Source organism: Echiichthys vipera, assembly GCF_963691815.1.
Source record: "Echiichthys vipera genome assembly, chromosome: 2".
NCBI lineage: Eukaryota > Metazoa > Chordata > Actinopteri > Perciformes > Trachinidae > Echiichthys > Echiichthys vipera.
The window spans coordinates 11,841,218-11,857,105 of NC_139827.1; the positions used below are offsets into that span (position 1 = coordinate 11,841,218).

General features: G+C 37.9%; 1 protein-coding gene across 1 annotated transcript; it reads left to right on the forward strand.

Annotated features, from left to right (window-relative positions):
* Positions 1-149: 149 nt before the first annotated feature.
* abcg2d (ATP binding cassette subfamily G member 2 (JR blood group)) lies at positions 150-13,911 on the forward strand (the record flags this gene model as incomplete). Its single annotated transcript, XM_083931056.1, has 15 exons — positions 150-364; positions 2,861-2,920; positions 3,017-3,131; positions 3,387-3,539; positions 4,216-4,373; positions 5,636-5,787; positions 5,976-6,077; positions 7,409-7,659; positions 9,802-9,884; positions 11,411-11,500; positions 11,586-11,707; positions 11,977-12,131; positions 12,396-12,485; positions 13,421-13,533; positions 13,764-13,911. 15 exons carry the CDS (start codon positions 150-152, stop codon positions 13,909-13,911), a joined length of 2,007 nt encoding a protein of 668 aa, XP_083787182.1.
* Positions 13,912-15,888: the final 1,977 nt, after the last annotated feature.

Consider the following 15,888-nt stretch of genomic DNA (forward strand, 5'->3'; position numbering starts at 1 on the left):
AATTTAACTAGTACTTCTGTGTCTTAAATAGTGACAATATATATAAATTCCATATCCATGTCTGTGTTGTTTTGCATCACTTCACAAATCTGTAAAAGATGGATTTCTATTAGATCCCTGTCATTTCACAGGGCTGTTCGCTCCACAGGATGATGGAGCGAGCCAGTCACGTCAACATTGCAATGATAGAAGACATGGGCACCAACGGGACGGTCAGGTCGAAGGTGGTCGCAGCCACGGACCAGAACAAGCAGCCGTGCGGCTCCATCGTGAGCTTCCACAACATCCAGTACAAAGTGAAGCTGAAGAGCGGCTTCCTCTGCAAAAGGAAGAGCAGTCCCAGGGAAATACTGGTCGACCTCAAGTCAGTTGTAAAAACAAAAAAAACAATAACACTCTCTTTATCTGTTTGTCTTGTCAGTTGCATCTGTCTCGTTCTGTGCCCGTCTTTGTCGGTTCTTAGCACTCATACGCAAAAATGCTGCAACTGTTACAGAGAAACAAGAGCCGACTTTACATAGAGATGATCCACACGTTTTTTGAACTGTGGCACATTGATCAGTCATTCTTTTCTTTAATTAATCACATAGACCAGTAGAAACACTATTAAGTTGTTATTGATATGGTTTTACAGGTTGTTGCTTATTTATTCTAACTTAACACATATTCTCACTCCCAACTTGTCACATACGGCGGCTTAGTGTCAATTTTCTACGCTCTGGGTACCCCTCTGGTGTCATTTTTCAGCATCCATGGTATGGTTAGGTTAAATGAGGGTACATATAGGTACACAACGTTGATGTAAGTCACATAAGTAACTCACCTAAGTTAAGTATGTAGCATTTTGGTTTCACATGGGACCTGAACGGTGGTCTCCTGAGTAAAATACCTGTGTTTGTTTGACCTATCTGTCTAATCCATCCACCCTGACATCCTCCTCACACAACGTATTCTCATCAACAGATCCGTATGATATCTTATGAAAACTTGTGCACAAAAATGTGCGTGATATCTTACAAAATATGAAGTTGAGGCAACAAAAGAGGACAGTTAGGGTTAGGCTTCAAAACCACTTGATATGGATTAGAAAAAATTGTTATGGTTTGTCTTAATACTTCCAGGACACGAACACTGGTCTCTCGGGTGAAAGTTCTGTGTTTTAGGACCCATCGATCAGCCCAGCCTCCCTCCCTATGCAGATTTAGTGCTCTTATACTACACCGCCTGATTTCCTTCTTTGCCCCGGACATAACTTCTACAGTATTAAATACGTGGATAACACCCAAATTATAGTTCATTACGGTTCATAATTATGTGAACGAACAGGGAAGGTCTTTATCACTCTTGATAATACGTAATTTTACAGTGCAGTGGTCAAAGACCAGTGCTTCTCATACAGACGCTCAAAAGGGCCTTGTGCGTCTGCATCAAAAAAAGTACTGTACATGCTGTCTTTGAAAGGCTGGAGAACGGGCTTCTACATGCACTCAACACTTTCAGAAAGCATTTTCTTAACAAACGAGAAAGAAAATATCATTAACATTAAGTAACACATAGCTGTTTTTATCATTCTTTTGCTCGATATGAAAATATATTGCAGTAATTCTTAATTTAATCTTAACATGTTAAAATAAAAGAGCGGTGGTTCTTCAATGCATTTCAATATGGATCATTGTATCCTTATTACTTATACAAAAATGGAATAACAGTGAATAGACTCTTACATTGGTTTCTTTCTGGTGGTATTAAATACAGTTGACATTTCCCATGGAAGAATGAATAATTTCACACAAGTTCTTGGGCCTCAGTGTTAATTATATGATATTAAGCATGGTTTCTTGCATATAATCTCTCTGATGCACTAAAGAGCAGTCTGCCAGGGAAACGAATTAAACACTGTCACGTGATCCGCTGCCAGGCTTTTATTCAAGACTTTTAATTCCGTTTTATATCACTGACTCTTTCTGGTGCTTTTGTTTAACTGTTCGCTCTAAAGACAAAGGATTTGCTTTTGAATCTTTGACACCCCAGTATAGGTTTCTTTTATTGTGAATGCAGCTTTCATGTAATTCAATTCTTATCGTGTTATCTTGTTCTTATCTGATATGAATTAAATATCCGTAACAACTGCAAAATCCTTTCGAGAACATTATTTTATTTGGGATAAGGGAGGGAGAAAAAGTGCTAAGTGCTTCTAAGTTTTATCACATGTCCAAGAATGACATTAATCCACTTTGTTTCACACTCGTCACTCTTTGTATCGTAAAACTGACACAGTGAAGTGAAAATCTAAGATTTTAAACCTAAAAAAATAATGTAAATCCTTTAACTAAGTCCTAATCGTTGTATTTAAATGAATTCCTCCATGTGAACCAAAATTAAAATGTAATGGCCCATGTATTGACCAGCTTATCCTATCTTTCTTCTTTATTTTTTAATCTTTATTTTTCATTATTAAGTGCTATTATAAGGACATACTGTCTCATTTTCATCTACCTTTTACTATGTTGGTAATTATGTTATTACAGTATTTTTTATTGTCCTTTATTATCATTATTTTTTAATGAAGTTAAAGTTTCAATTTGTCAGTTTTACTATTATTATTAATTAATTAATTAATTAATTTATTTATTTCTGATGATTTTTTCCCTTACATAAAGATATTGGTATTGCATTTTTCCAGTGTTGATGCTTATGTTTTGGCATGTTCTGTTGTGTTTTATTTATATTGTATGATAAAATTGTTCGGTTTGTTTGTATCATGGAGAACAAAGTATATGCATTTATGAAATGAGTCAGTAAATAAAAAGTAACAAAAATAAATACATTGGTCACAGATGTGTGTGTAACTGTCTTGCAGTGGGATAATGAGACCTGGCCTCAACGCTATTCTTGGACCTACTGGAAGCGGAAAATCCTCGTGAGTATCAAACTCATCCGCAAGAAATAAATATAGTCCCTGAGCTGCATTTGCTGTAGATATATTTATTAAGAAATGTTTAATTTTTGTTCAAAGCTTCTTGGATATTCTTGCTGCAAGAAAGGATCCTTCGGGTCTCTCAGGAGAAGTTCTAATTGACAAAGCTCCGCAGCCTCCAAACTTCAAGTGCCTCTCTGGCTACGTGGTTCAGGTGCTTTTTAATTATTTTAAATACTTAAACCTGCATTAAACTACATTTTCTGACCACCTGTTTGTGTCCACCTGATAAAATGTAAGTCCTATATTCTCTCTTTGGTCTCCACCAACTCCTGACCTTAGACAAATATCTGGCTCTTCAGCTGACACTATGTTTAGCAGCTTTAAATACAGAGTTCGCGAGACCACAAAAAAAAAAGATCTTCCCAGCCTTTGACCTCTGACCTCAAGCTCCTTACTCGTCTCATAGGAAGACGTGGTCATGGGCACCCTGACTGTGAGGGAGAATCTGCGTTTCTCTGCAGCGCTGCGGCTGCCCAGCTCTGTGCCTCAGAGCGAGAAGGAGGCTCGAGTCAACCACCTCATTAAAGAACTGGGTCTCACCAAAGTGGCTGACGCCAAGGTAATATACACACATTTTTTATCAGCCAAAGAAGCTTTTGCAATATATTGATTCTTTCCACCTGTATTGTCCATTATGATGAGTTAACAATATCTATTAAATTAAATATCCGTACAAAATGCAGAAATGTTTTGGTGTAATGACGATGACGGATGCTGTCTACCTGGTTGGAAGAACATCAGGAGGTGTATTTGTTAGGTATTATTAGTAACTTTGGTTGCTACTTTGGTTTCTGTTTTTTTTCTAAATGATGGTTTATTATTTATGCATGACATATAATAAAACTAGACCTGTAAGCAGGTATCAACGAGGTCAAAGTCCCCCACACAAGTTGTTAAGATATGCAACACTTCCTTGTTTTCCTGCAACCTACAGAAAGTCTTTCCTCTATAACCTGGGCATATTCCTTAAATAACTTTTGATTTTGATTTGGCACAGAGCTCCAATGGAGCCTGGGGAAGTCCTGAAATGAGTTTCGTATTAATCAGAGAAACTTTTCTGAATATATACAGTATTGAATTGTTGGGTCATCCAGCCCTTTCAGGCTTGGACCCCAAAAATCAGCAAATCTTACAGCAGAGTTAACCCACTTCCTTTTCTGCGACATCATCAACTACCATAACATCACTGGGTGAGAGTCAGGACAGACTTATGGACTTATGGGTGTTTTCCTCAGGTTGGCACACCGGTGACGCGGGGAATCTCTGGAGGAGAGCGAAAGAGGACAAACATCGGCATGGAGCTGATTATCGATCCCTCGGTTCTGTTCCTGGATGAGCCGACCACGGGACTGGATGCCAGCACTGCTAACTCCGTCCTGCTGCTGCTGAAAAGGTAAGAAACGAGCTTCACTGCCTTTCCTCTGATTTTATACTGGATTATGTTCAGCTTTGAGTCTCCAGCTTTGTCTGGACCCTAAAACTTCACCTGTCACCAATTATATGTCATTTAACACTTAAACACACTTTTAAATTTGTAAATTGTATGTACACGTAAATCACTTTATACTAACTTTTTTCTTTTCTTTATTCATTTGTGTATACACATGAAAACAATATGAACATACTAACAAAAACAAATACACTACAAAGCATAAGAGGAATCATATCTAGCTGGTCAGCATTTAAAAAATAAATAAAGTATTTCTAATTTACTCTCCAACACTCTTGCACACATATACTTGTTTCCTCAGTTAAATACCTTCTTTTACATTTATACTTGAGTCATGGCGTTAATTCACCAGCAGCAGGATGGATCAGAGAATTGTTGATTATATTCAATTGAAATATATTTAATTGAACTGTTTAATTTGTTTGTTCTGCAGAGCTGATTGTTGCTCCATTGATATTGACTTTATTACAATATCAACTAAATTTGGTCCCAGTCTAAAGCATCAATTGCAACAGTTCTTTGCCCTTTTTTCTTCCAGAGAAAGCGATTATGGGGTTCAATGTACTATATAATTAATTATATAATATGCTTATTTAGAGCTAAATATTAGACGAATGTTGAAGCAAAAAAGTTGCACTGAAAAGAAAATATGATGCAACAACTTTTACCATTTTCTTTAAGCTTAAGGGATGTGAAAACTGAGACAAAAGGAACAGGTGAGGTGTGTTTCAATACGTATGTGAGGAAAGGGGTTATGTTCGAGGCCTGGTCTTTGTTCCCGAATCAAATAATAAAACTTAATTTTTGGTGTATTGATAAATGTAATGTACTTCCTGTTCAATCTATGTTAATTGTTTATAATTCTCACCGAATTTGGACTTTTTTCAAAACAAAAGAAAAGTTCAATTTACATGCCTTCTCCTGTATGGACGGTGGAGTGTGAGATAATTACAAATTTTACAGAATTTTACAGTGTTTGATTATAATGCATTAACTGATACAGTTAGCACCAACAGCCACTTGTGAAAACATTGACAGTATTAATTGAATATAATGAAACAAAGAAGTTAAACACAGGCTGGTGTGCGAGTGTTTTTTAGTTTTAGCTTTAAAACTTGAATTAATTAAACTCTTTGTTTTTGCCGTTGGAAGGCATCTTTATTGTATTTTCTATTAATATATATTTTCACTATGTATCTTTTCAGAATGGCCAGTCAAGGAAGAACCATAATTATGTCCATTCACCAGCCCCGATACTCCATCTACAGACTGTTTGACACTCTGACTCTGCTGGTTGGCGGTAAGATGGTGTACCACGGACCAGCGCCAAACGCTTTGGACTACTTCGCCAACATCGGTGAATATGTGAAAACTTATTATCACCACTAACATCTGCATACTGTTCCTCGTATTGTGCTGATGTCTCCTGGTTGTGCAGCTTTATTATGGCAGTACATTAATCAGACAATGAAAAAGAAGTCTAAATAAAACTTTGGACATGTTTTGGTGTTAAACACGGATCACTGTGACCTGTGCGTGTTCCAGGATATCTCTGTGAGCCCCACAACAACCCAGCAGACTTCTTTCTGGATGTTATTAATGGAGACTCCAATTCTACAACCATGACCAAAGTGCACGGCTCTGAAGGTAACGCCATTTATGAATCCCCCCATATGAATACTGCTGTCACATTTTCTGTCTTTGAATTACATTTACCTATTTAGCTGAAGCTTTTTTCCAAAGCAACTTACAATAAGTGCATTCAACCATGGAGATACAAGAATCACGCATACCACTACCTTCATAATAGGAACGATTTGTCAACATATAAAAGCTGTCTGTCAAATAAAGTCCAAAATACCAAAAGAATCTTTAAAAAAAACAACTTTTAACCCATCGTCCCCATATGATGCTCATCTAATGATCCTGTACTGGACTGTGTGTTTTACCTTTTGTGTTTATTGCCTTTATTCACTACTTCAGCCATCAATATCAAGACATATTTGACCAGTGTTTTTAATAAAAAGACCAGGTGAGTTTATTTGTAACACCTTTCTACAGGGCCTTTAGATCAGAGATCAGATATAAACGACACGCAAGGAAATATGAAAAGACACACAAATTAGATGCTGAAAGAGTAGCAGTAAACAATAGCCTAAACAATACAAATTACTATTCAATTCAATTCAATTTTATTTATAGTGCCAAATCATAACAAGAGTTATCTCAGGACACTTTACAGAGTAGGCATAGACCCAACAATTCCCCCGTAGAGTACGGTGGCAACGAAAACCTTCCTTATTACAGGCAGGAATGTCGGACAGACCCAGCTCTGTGGAGGACGGCCATCTGTGTTGACTGGTTGGGGAGGAAGAAAAGGAGAGAGAAAGAGAGAAAGACAAAGACAGACAAAAGACAGAGAGACTGACACACTTCCATAGATGCAAGCAGCCAACGAGTAACAGTAACTATAACAATATCTATAGTAATGTCAACATGACCCACATGTTATGGCAGTCTGCACAGCAGGGCAAGAGCAGCTACGATACAGCAAGTCATACCACTGATGGTGTTTTTATGGCTACAAATTTTATAATTTAAAAGACTAGTGACAGAATAAATTACTAGTAGTTATAGAAGTAGCAGGAAGCGTCATGCAGGACCACGGCAGCAGGCACCACCACCTGAGGAGAGAAGTCCTAGCCATATAATTTAGTCAGGTTATTGTGAAGTAAACATGAAGAAAGTGCTCGCTGTACCACAAAAATATTTCAAGCATTTTTTGCAAATGGAAGAGCGAACTTGTTTTCCTCATAAGGCTCTCTTGTAAAAATAAACAAACTTATATTCATTCATTTCAAGTTGAGTCCACACCATGATTGTTTTTTAAATCCAATGCTTTATGGGAGTATTGGTGTCTATTGTATTAAAGTATTTCCGATGTATGAATCTGTCATTTTCCACCTCTGCATGAGCAGATTTGGAGTTTGAGGAGCTCAGTAGCTCCAGGCAGAGCATTGAGGAGCGGCTGGTGGAGGAGTACAAGAACAGCAGCTACTCCAGCGACACAAGAGATGAGCTGGACCGCATCGTCCAGGATAAGAAGTGTATCTCGTGTTCAAAATCCCGCACCATCACCTACAACAGCTCCTTCCTCCATCAGCTGCGTTGGGTTCTCAAGAGAACCTTCCAGAACCTCATGCTGAACCCCCAAACATCTGTGGCCCAGGTAAACACCTCCAGCTCTCACTTAAACACACACAACTTATCAGCTGGCAGTCATGAACTTAAAGCTCTGTGTTGTTTGAATTACAATGGCTGACTGGACATATACATACAAATAACAGTAAAAAAAGTGCCTCTTTGATAAATTCCCCTTCTCTTTTCCTACTTTTGTTCCAGCTTGCAGTTACCAACTTTTGATTCATACGCAGATACTTCTTGCAAGCCGCCTTCGTTCACTGTTTGTACGTCTAACTTCGAAAAGTAATTCACTGTAATCCACGTATTTATTACGGTAGAAGCTAAGCTAGGCCACGCAGGCTGTAGCTTTATATTCAGAGTGGTATTGATCCATCACCAAAAAATTAATAAGCGCACTTCCCAAAATGTCAAAGTATTCCTTTAAAGTAACATTCTCTAATATTCTCATTCAAATAAATGTCTGTTAAGTCACTATCTATCGCCCAATGACGTAACACAACGGTGATTGAGTCTGGCCCACTGATGAAAGCCCTTTCATTTGCAGTATTATGAACTTGGTGTCTATGGTGGCATTCCTGGGAAAAATCACAAGCGGTGCACATTTAGTGGTGTGTTTTCCATCACCAGGCAGTGGTTGATCTGCCAGAGAGGGTAGGCAGAGCTCACTTGTGTGCGTTTGGCCGAACAAACACAGAAAAGAAAAGAGCAACGACTACAGATGATGAAGCCTTTCAGATCGCAACTTTAAATCACCTGTTTGTATATTGGGTAATGACGCCATCTGCAAGTGTTTTAAAAGTGGCATCCCTTTTACGAGTTTAGTAATTTTTTATATGTATATTTATTGATCTGAGGTCAAGTCTCAGCTTTTTTCCATCAAGTCTCAAATAAGTAATGTATTTTTTTGTCACTTTACTGCGACTCAGGTCCAAGTTCCAAGTCTACCGCTCGGACAGATAAATATCTTATTAACATCTCAATTTTCTAAACATGATTTTGTGCCATTATCACTTTGACTTTGTTCTTACAGTCCAAAGAGAGAAAAGAGCCAATAAATAATCAGTGCTGGGCTGTTATCATCATGAAGAGGATGTAGACAGCACTTTGGAAGGGTCAAGACTTAATGCTCTCATTAGTCACCCCATGGCGACAAAAGGCCGTCAGAAGTCTACTCACTTTAAGAATTATTAACAGCTTATTGGCCCCAAATAAGTCAAAATAATCCTACAAGGGGGGCTCTATGTGCCGTGGGTGCCGTAATCGGCTTTGGTGACTGTTGTGACCCCACTGTTGCCTCTTTGGGCCAGGATCTGAACTGATATCATATCTGGCCAAAGCCCCTTGGCTCTGGTCTGGGACTCATCACATGATGGCATCATGACCTATCAATCCACTGTCCCGCTTTCACATGAGGGGCTGCGGGGAATGAGGTGAAAAAGGCTCAACCTTATTAGCTTATCCCTTCACCCTGGGAACCGCTTAGTCCCGTCATAATCTGTAAATTGTTAGGATTAAAACTTGTGTCGCTTTAACTTTTCTCACTCTTTTCTGTCGTCCTCCCCCACCATCCGATCTGGTTGTTCCCTCAGATAGGCCGGTGTGGAGGAGGAGCAAGGTGTCCACTTGACCCCTGATCCAGAAACATCGGCTTTTCTGTCAAAAATGACACTACTTAAATTTTATTTCCATTGGACTGAATCACTGCACTAACCTTTGATCAACTCAGTTCCCTCATCGTGTTAAGTCTCTGAGCGGTTTTCCAGCATTTAGCCATTTACTTATGAATGTAGATAAACACAAGTATAGGGGGGGTTTTGGCACCTCCCCACCTATTCACAAGGTGCATGAAGTATAGAAAGTTGTCGAAACTTTAGCAAAACTTTTGACTGTGATAAAATAAGACGAACATCAAAGAAAAAGACTTATTCTTTTGTTTCACACTCATCATGCTCTTTGCAAAGGGTTGCATGATGACATTAAAGAAGGCTGAAGGCCGAAGGCCGAGTGTCAGACAATACATTTATTACAAGCATTGTTAGAGTTTTGACCCTGGCACAAAGAGACAGGCGCTAAAACATTAAAGCATGTAAACATGTTCTAGTAGAAACCCAAAATACAAGTATGAACCTTAAAATTAGCTTAATATGTCATGTTTTTATCTGTGCAGCTGGGAGTCCACATTTTCCTCGGCCTCATTGTAGGAGCCATTTTCTTCGGGGTCAAAGATGACCAGAGTGGTATCCAGAACAGGTGAGAGAGGTGTTCTCAGAAATCCTCTGTTTTTAACATCCTAACATCAATCCTAATATATTTACTGAAGTCATGTACTCTGTATTTTTTCTGGTAACAGGTGGGGTTTTGATTTGTGGCTATTTTATAGAGTAATGCAGTATTTTATTTTGTGAAAGGGGTTGGCATGGACTCATGACTTGAAATTCTATAATAATAAATAATACATAATATAATAACTAAAAAGTAATTCACTCAACTGTCAGGTAGCGAAATCAACAGGTTGACCAAAACTGTTAAATGTTTATGAAAGAAACAATAAAGAAACATGTTTCCTAATAATTATTCAGTCTTTTGAGTTTGTCACTTGCTTTTAATAAGGAAGTGTGAAACATAGAGCAGGTACTTCAAGGCTAATCCGCTTATTATGTTTTATTGGGCACAACCTGGTACTCACAAGCCCAGTGAGCACTTCAGAAACCTCAATGGCCTCCCTCTTTATTTCTGTGCACGGTTCAGTGAAATATAAGGACCTAATGTCATTATATTCATGATCAGTGCATAGGCAGTATGGCAGACACCAGTGTATGTGGCTTAAATGTCTCAGCTTATTCACCCCTCCTCCCTTTTCACTGGGTGCAGGGCCACAGTGGAGTCAGTCACCTTTTAAGTTCCTGTATGTACATATGGACCACATTTAGTACCATAATCTGTTTGACTGTTCTTGAGCCAACTCTCCGTTTAGAGCCAGCTCTCTGTCAGAATAATGGGCAAATCTATTTAATTTACATATAATTATACATTACAGTTAAAACAATATTTCCCACTCAAGAAATATCATTTCTATGTTAGTTACTCGACCCCTTACCTTGAATTCTTGAAGAAACAATTGTTTTCTCTGGCATGCCTCCGCGGTGAACAAAGAATCCCAAAGTGGAGCATGGAGACGTGAGAAAATGAGAAGATAAGATTTACAAATCATTATGAGTGTGAAGTATTACTTTAAACTCAACAGTGGAGGAATTTAACTAAGTACAATTTTTCAAATACTGTACTGAAGTTCAATTTTGAGGTTCATGTGAACTGTTTTTATTTTATGGTACTTCTACTTAGTTAAGACTTTTAGAAGAATATTGAAATTTCCTGCAGTTTAAAGACAAGACTCCAGGAAGTTACTGCAGCTGGCCAAGAAGTAGTAGCCTACCGCCCATAACACCCTAAAAATAAACAAAATGTGTTGTTTTATGCACTTTTAAACATAAAAAGTTTTTGTTGGGATTAGAAAAACAAGATTGGATTCCTCTAGTGTCATATTAAAACACCACCATATCTTCACTGTGTCTGTAAAACACCCTCCTTTGTTGGTTTGAGTACTCTTGTAAACTCACTCTGGTCAAGATCACATATCATTTTAACATGTGGTGTGTGTGTGTGTGTGTTCCCTCTCTATGGACACCCGTACCTACATTACATGAGATATAAGATTTTAAAAAGAAGAAAAAACACATTGCCGTAAAAGCCTAAAGGTTTTGTTTTTGTTGTTACAGGATGGGCGCCCTCTTCTTCATCACTACCAACCAGTGTTTCAGCTCTGTGTCCACAGCTGAGCTCTTCATCGTCGAGAGGAAGCTGTTTATGTATGTAGTGTCACGATGACATCTATGAAGATAATTCAGCATAAATTTAAGTGGGTAAAGCTTTTCTTGGCTTCTTTTGTGACAGGCACGAGTACATCAGTGGCTACTACAGAGTGTCTGTCTACTTCCTGTCTAAGATCCTCGCTGACATCACTCTGCGCACCGTCACCTCTGTTATCTTCAGCTGGATCGTCTACTTTATGATCGGTAAGATCTGTAATGTATAATAACTGTATTTTTTATTTAACATTTATGTAACCAGGAGTAAAACACTAATTGAGATTAAAAATATCATATCTTGTGTATTTTATTGTCCATTGTGTAATGAATGATTTAAAGAATATATTCATGGAAGAAAGATTTGCTTTTGTCGCATGCGTTAAACGTATGCATATTAAATTTGTGAGTGTTCTTTGCAAACAAAATGTGTCAACGAGTGTTTATGTTTGTGTGTGTGTGTGTGTGTCTCCACTCAGGGCTCAAATGCACGGCTGCAGCCTTTTTCGTCTTCACGCTGACCGTGACTCTGGTGGCCTACACAGCCACAGCCATGACCATGGCCATCTCAGCTGACCAGAGCGTCGTGGCTCTCGCCAACATCTTCATGAACATCATCTTTATCTTCATGATGGTGAGAGGCACAGCAGCACAGACCATTAACACAGAGATGCACATAAATGGATTTCTAGTAGAATTTGTTGGGAGTTAATTTAACTAATTAAAAGATACAGTAGTTTCAGATAACAGGAAATACCCAGGTGAGACGAATACAATTAATCAAATTATAATACATTGTTCCATGTAGATGTGCCAGTGCAGCCACAATTAACAGTACTCATAACACCTGAGCTGCCTCTGCTGGGAAGAGCTTCAGTTTGTGTCGTGTTTGTTTTAGATTTTCTCAGGTCTCCTGGTGAATCTGCCCAGCATCATGGACTGGCTGGCTTGGCTGAAGTACTTCAGCATTCCTCGCTACGGCCTCGCAGTGAGTCACAATTATAGAAAGGTTTTGACAGGAATAAAAATAAATAGTAAGAAATACATGTGTATAGTTCAAGAGAAAGGAATTTGAGGTCTCTAAAACATTGGGCTGTGCATACGCTACATTAGAGCTTATATTTATAGCAACATTTGCTATTTATGAATCAAAATCAGGTTTATTGCCAAAAAGGTTTTAACCTACAAGGAATTAGCCTTGGTATTTTGGTGCAAATGTAATTTAAAATGTACTTCAAACCTCATGAATCCTTAATAAAAGGAATTTATAATAAAATAATGTAAAAGATATATGAAAATATGGCAAATATAACTTTTTAAAATTAAACTGGAGACCACCCCCTTGTCTTCTTCCTACCCCCCTACGTCAGGTGTCCTTGCTTGAACAACACCCATCTTCAAACTCAGCTTTCATTTTGAACTCAACCACACAAATGTAAAGTTTTGCAACATTATGCAGACAAAATCTGAATGCAGACATAGAAACACTCTCAAACTACTCGCTTCTGTAGCCTTTCCATGATGACACACAAGGTGAAAACAAAGCAGCATTGCTGTGGAGGATGGTTAAGTTTGCACATTTTGTGGCTTCAACGTTTGACAAAAGCACCGCAGCCTCCAGCTGCCTAAATACCAAATAATGCCTAATGCCTAAACACTGTAGCTAAAACCCTCTTATGCGGCACAAGACTACCTTGTTGGTCGTACAGTTAAAATGTTGTCATTTCAAGTTCCTAAGACAAATTTTGGAAGTTGGCTCTCAGGGTAGTGTGAACACCCTCCTAACGTAGTTAATCTGCTGACCCTACTAAGGTTAGGGTTATAGATGCTCCTCCATTGATCGTCCCAGTCTAGTCTACGGCTTGATCTACTATATTTACTTTGATCTGCTCAGCCTTCATTGTCTATGCCGTCTGTGTCCAGGCCTTGAAGATCAATGAGTTTGTGGGTTTGAAGTTCTGTGACGAGGCTGTAATCCGAAACACCAACACGTCGGCCGCGGCAACAAACTGCAGCGTGAGCACAGTCGGTCTGACGTGAGTAGGCCTGCGTGCTCTGTATGCTCTGGTTGTGTCTTACTGGTTTTTAACACCTCTGTGATCATTTATAGCATTTCCAGTCTCGCTAGTCCACCATGCATTATGTTAAAAGTTGACTTTTTTACAATCACAAGCATAATTCCAGTTCACAAACATTTATGCTCTACAAAGAAATTAGTTTTATTATTAAAATCGTATGTGACCAGTTGGGGCGTGTGTTGTTTCAGATGCACAGGAGAGCAGTACCTGGACTACCTGGAAATAGAGTACACCACCTGGGGACTGTGGGAGAATCATGTGGCTCTGACCGTTATGATGTTCATATTCCTCATCATCACCTATCTGAAACTCCGTTACGTGAAGAAATTCACTTAAATGTGTCACCATGCATCTTTTGTGTTTGTTTTCAAGGAACCAGAAGAACAGTAGATGTTCCCCATGAAGTTAACCATTAAAGGAAAAGTACGCAATTATTTGCTTATTTGCATAGAGTTAGATAAGACTTTTTCCCAGACTGCTGCACCACTACATTCCCTAAAACCACTAAAATACTGCTTTGCCCGACTTGTTATCTGGGTGAATGCTAATAAATCACTTTTCTAACTAATGTAGGTCACTCTACATGAACAGCAGATCAAAGTTTCCGTCAAGTTACATCAGGGCTGCCCAATCCTGCTCCAGGAGGGTCACTGTCCTGCATGTTTTAGGTTTCTCCCTGCTCTAACACACTTGAGTCTAACGATTTTCAAACCTGTGACAAGCTTCAGCTGCTTGATAACGAGCACATCCTTAAAACCGGGTGTGTTAGGGCAGAGAGAAACCTAAAACATGCAGGACAGTTGCCCTCCAGGAGCCGGGTTTGGCAGCCCTGCTCTACATGGACAGCAGATCAAAGTTTTTAAAGCTTTTTCAGTGAAGGCAGCTGTCTGCTTTGCCCAAAGATGACAGCATGAGAGCAGTGAGTGAACCAAAGGTTACGTAACATGAAGCCAAAACAGTGAGTTGATATTAATTTGATCCATTGTTAATATAAAAATGTTGATTAGAGTAGCCTTAATGTACAGATGAGAGATGATTGAGCTTCTCATCTAAGTGAATATGCCAGTTTTCTTTGATTATTTCTTTGATTGTGTCTACGGTTTACACCCTTTATACTTGGGTATTTAGTACAGGTACTTTACATATGTACCTGATGTAAAGATCTGTTTTATCGTCTTTGGTATAAAGAAAGTGTCTCTAAAAATGTTACCTTTTTAGAAACTAATATGACAATATTTTTCCACACTGTTTTCAATTTTACAAACTCAACAGTGAAAAGAGTCGTCTGTCACGTAGTAGTTTAAAGGCGTTCACACGACAGTGACATGCATTTACAGTATGTATGTGTGATTTGTTTCTTATTTATGAATATTTACATTTGCTGTATTTTTTCAGTATTTTTTTTAAACTCAGTTTTGATTATTCAGCTTTTGCACAATTTTCAAATTACACTTGATTTTAACTGATCACTGATTATTTGTAATTGTAGATATTGTAGATCACATCACATAGCTATAAGTATGCATTCACTTTTTCTATTGTTTTCTAATGTCTCTTTATACTTTTATATTATGATACAGCTTTTTGAGAACACGTATAAACATTTTAATGTAACATTGGTCTTTTGTTGTTTTTATCGGTGCAGTGTGTTTTGATGTTGACGTTGAGTAACGATCATATCTAAAAGAAATTAAAAGAATATTTGGCAAAGCTTTATTGGACAGGTCTGTAAATTACTAATATTTTCTAAGGAAGTTTTCAGTAATTTAGTAGTATTACAGTTTTTATTGGTAAACTTCAAATCATTTGATTCCAATAAACGAGGAGTGCAACCTGAAGTATTTAAGTGCACAGCAGGTCAGCTGCAGAGCCACACATTTATCTACAGGTTAACAAACAATTTAACATATTTAAAGAAGAATGTTTACAATAATACATGAAAAAAGAATAAATATTGACTTTGACATAAATGGACCTTTCAAGGAAATCTACAGTCAACTATAAACTCAAGCCGCTTAATACAGTAACTCAGAATTTTGTCTGTATTTCTTTCATATTTAGTTCCAGATTATTCGGAAATCATCCATAAAATAAATTGTGACTTTAATCAATTAAATCACTTGTAAAAAAAGATCTTGATTAAATAAAAATAAATATTTATTATTATTTAGCATTTGCACATCAGCTACATTTTTAAATGGTTTTCTCTGGTGTACCTATTATCATACACAACAAATAGAATTATTTCCCTTCCCAAATTTATCTCAAATTATAAGCAAAATTAAGTAATTTGGCTCTAATGTAATATAATGT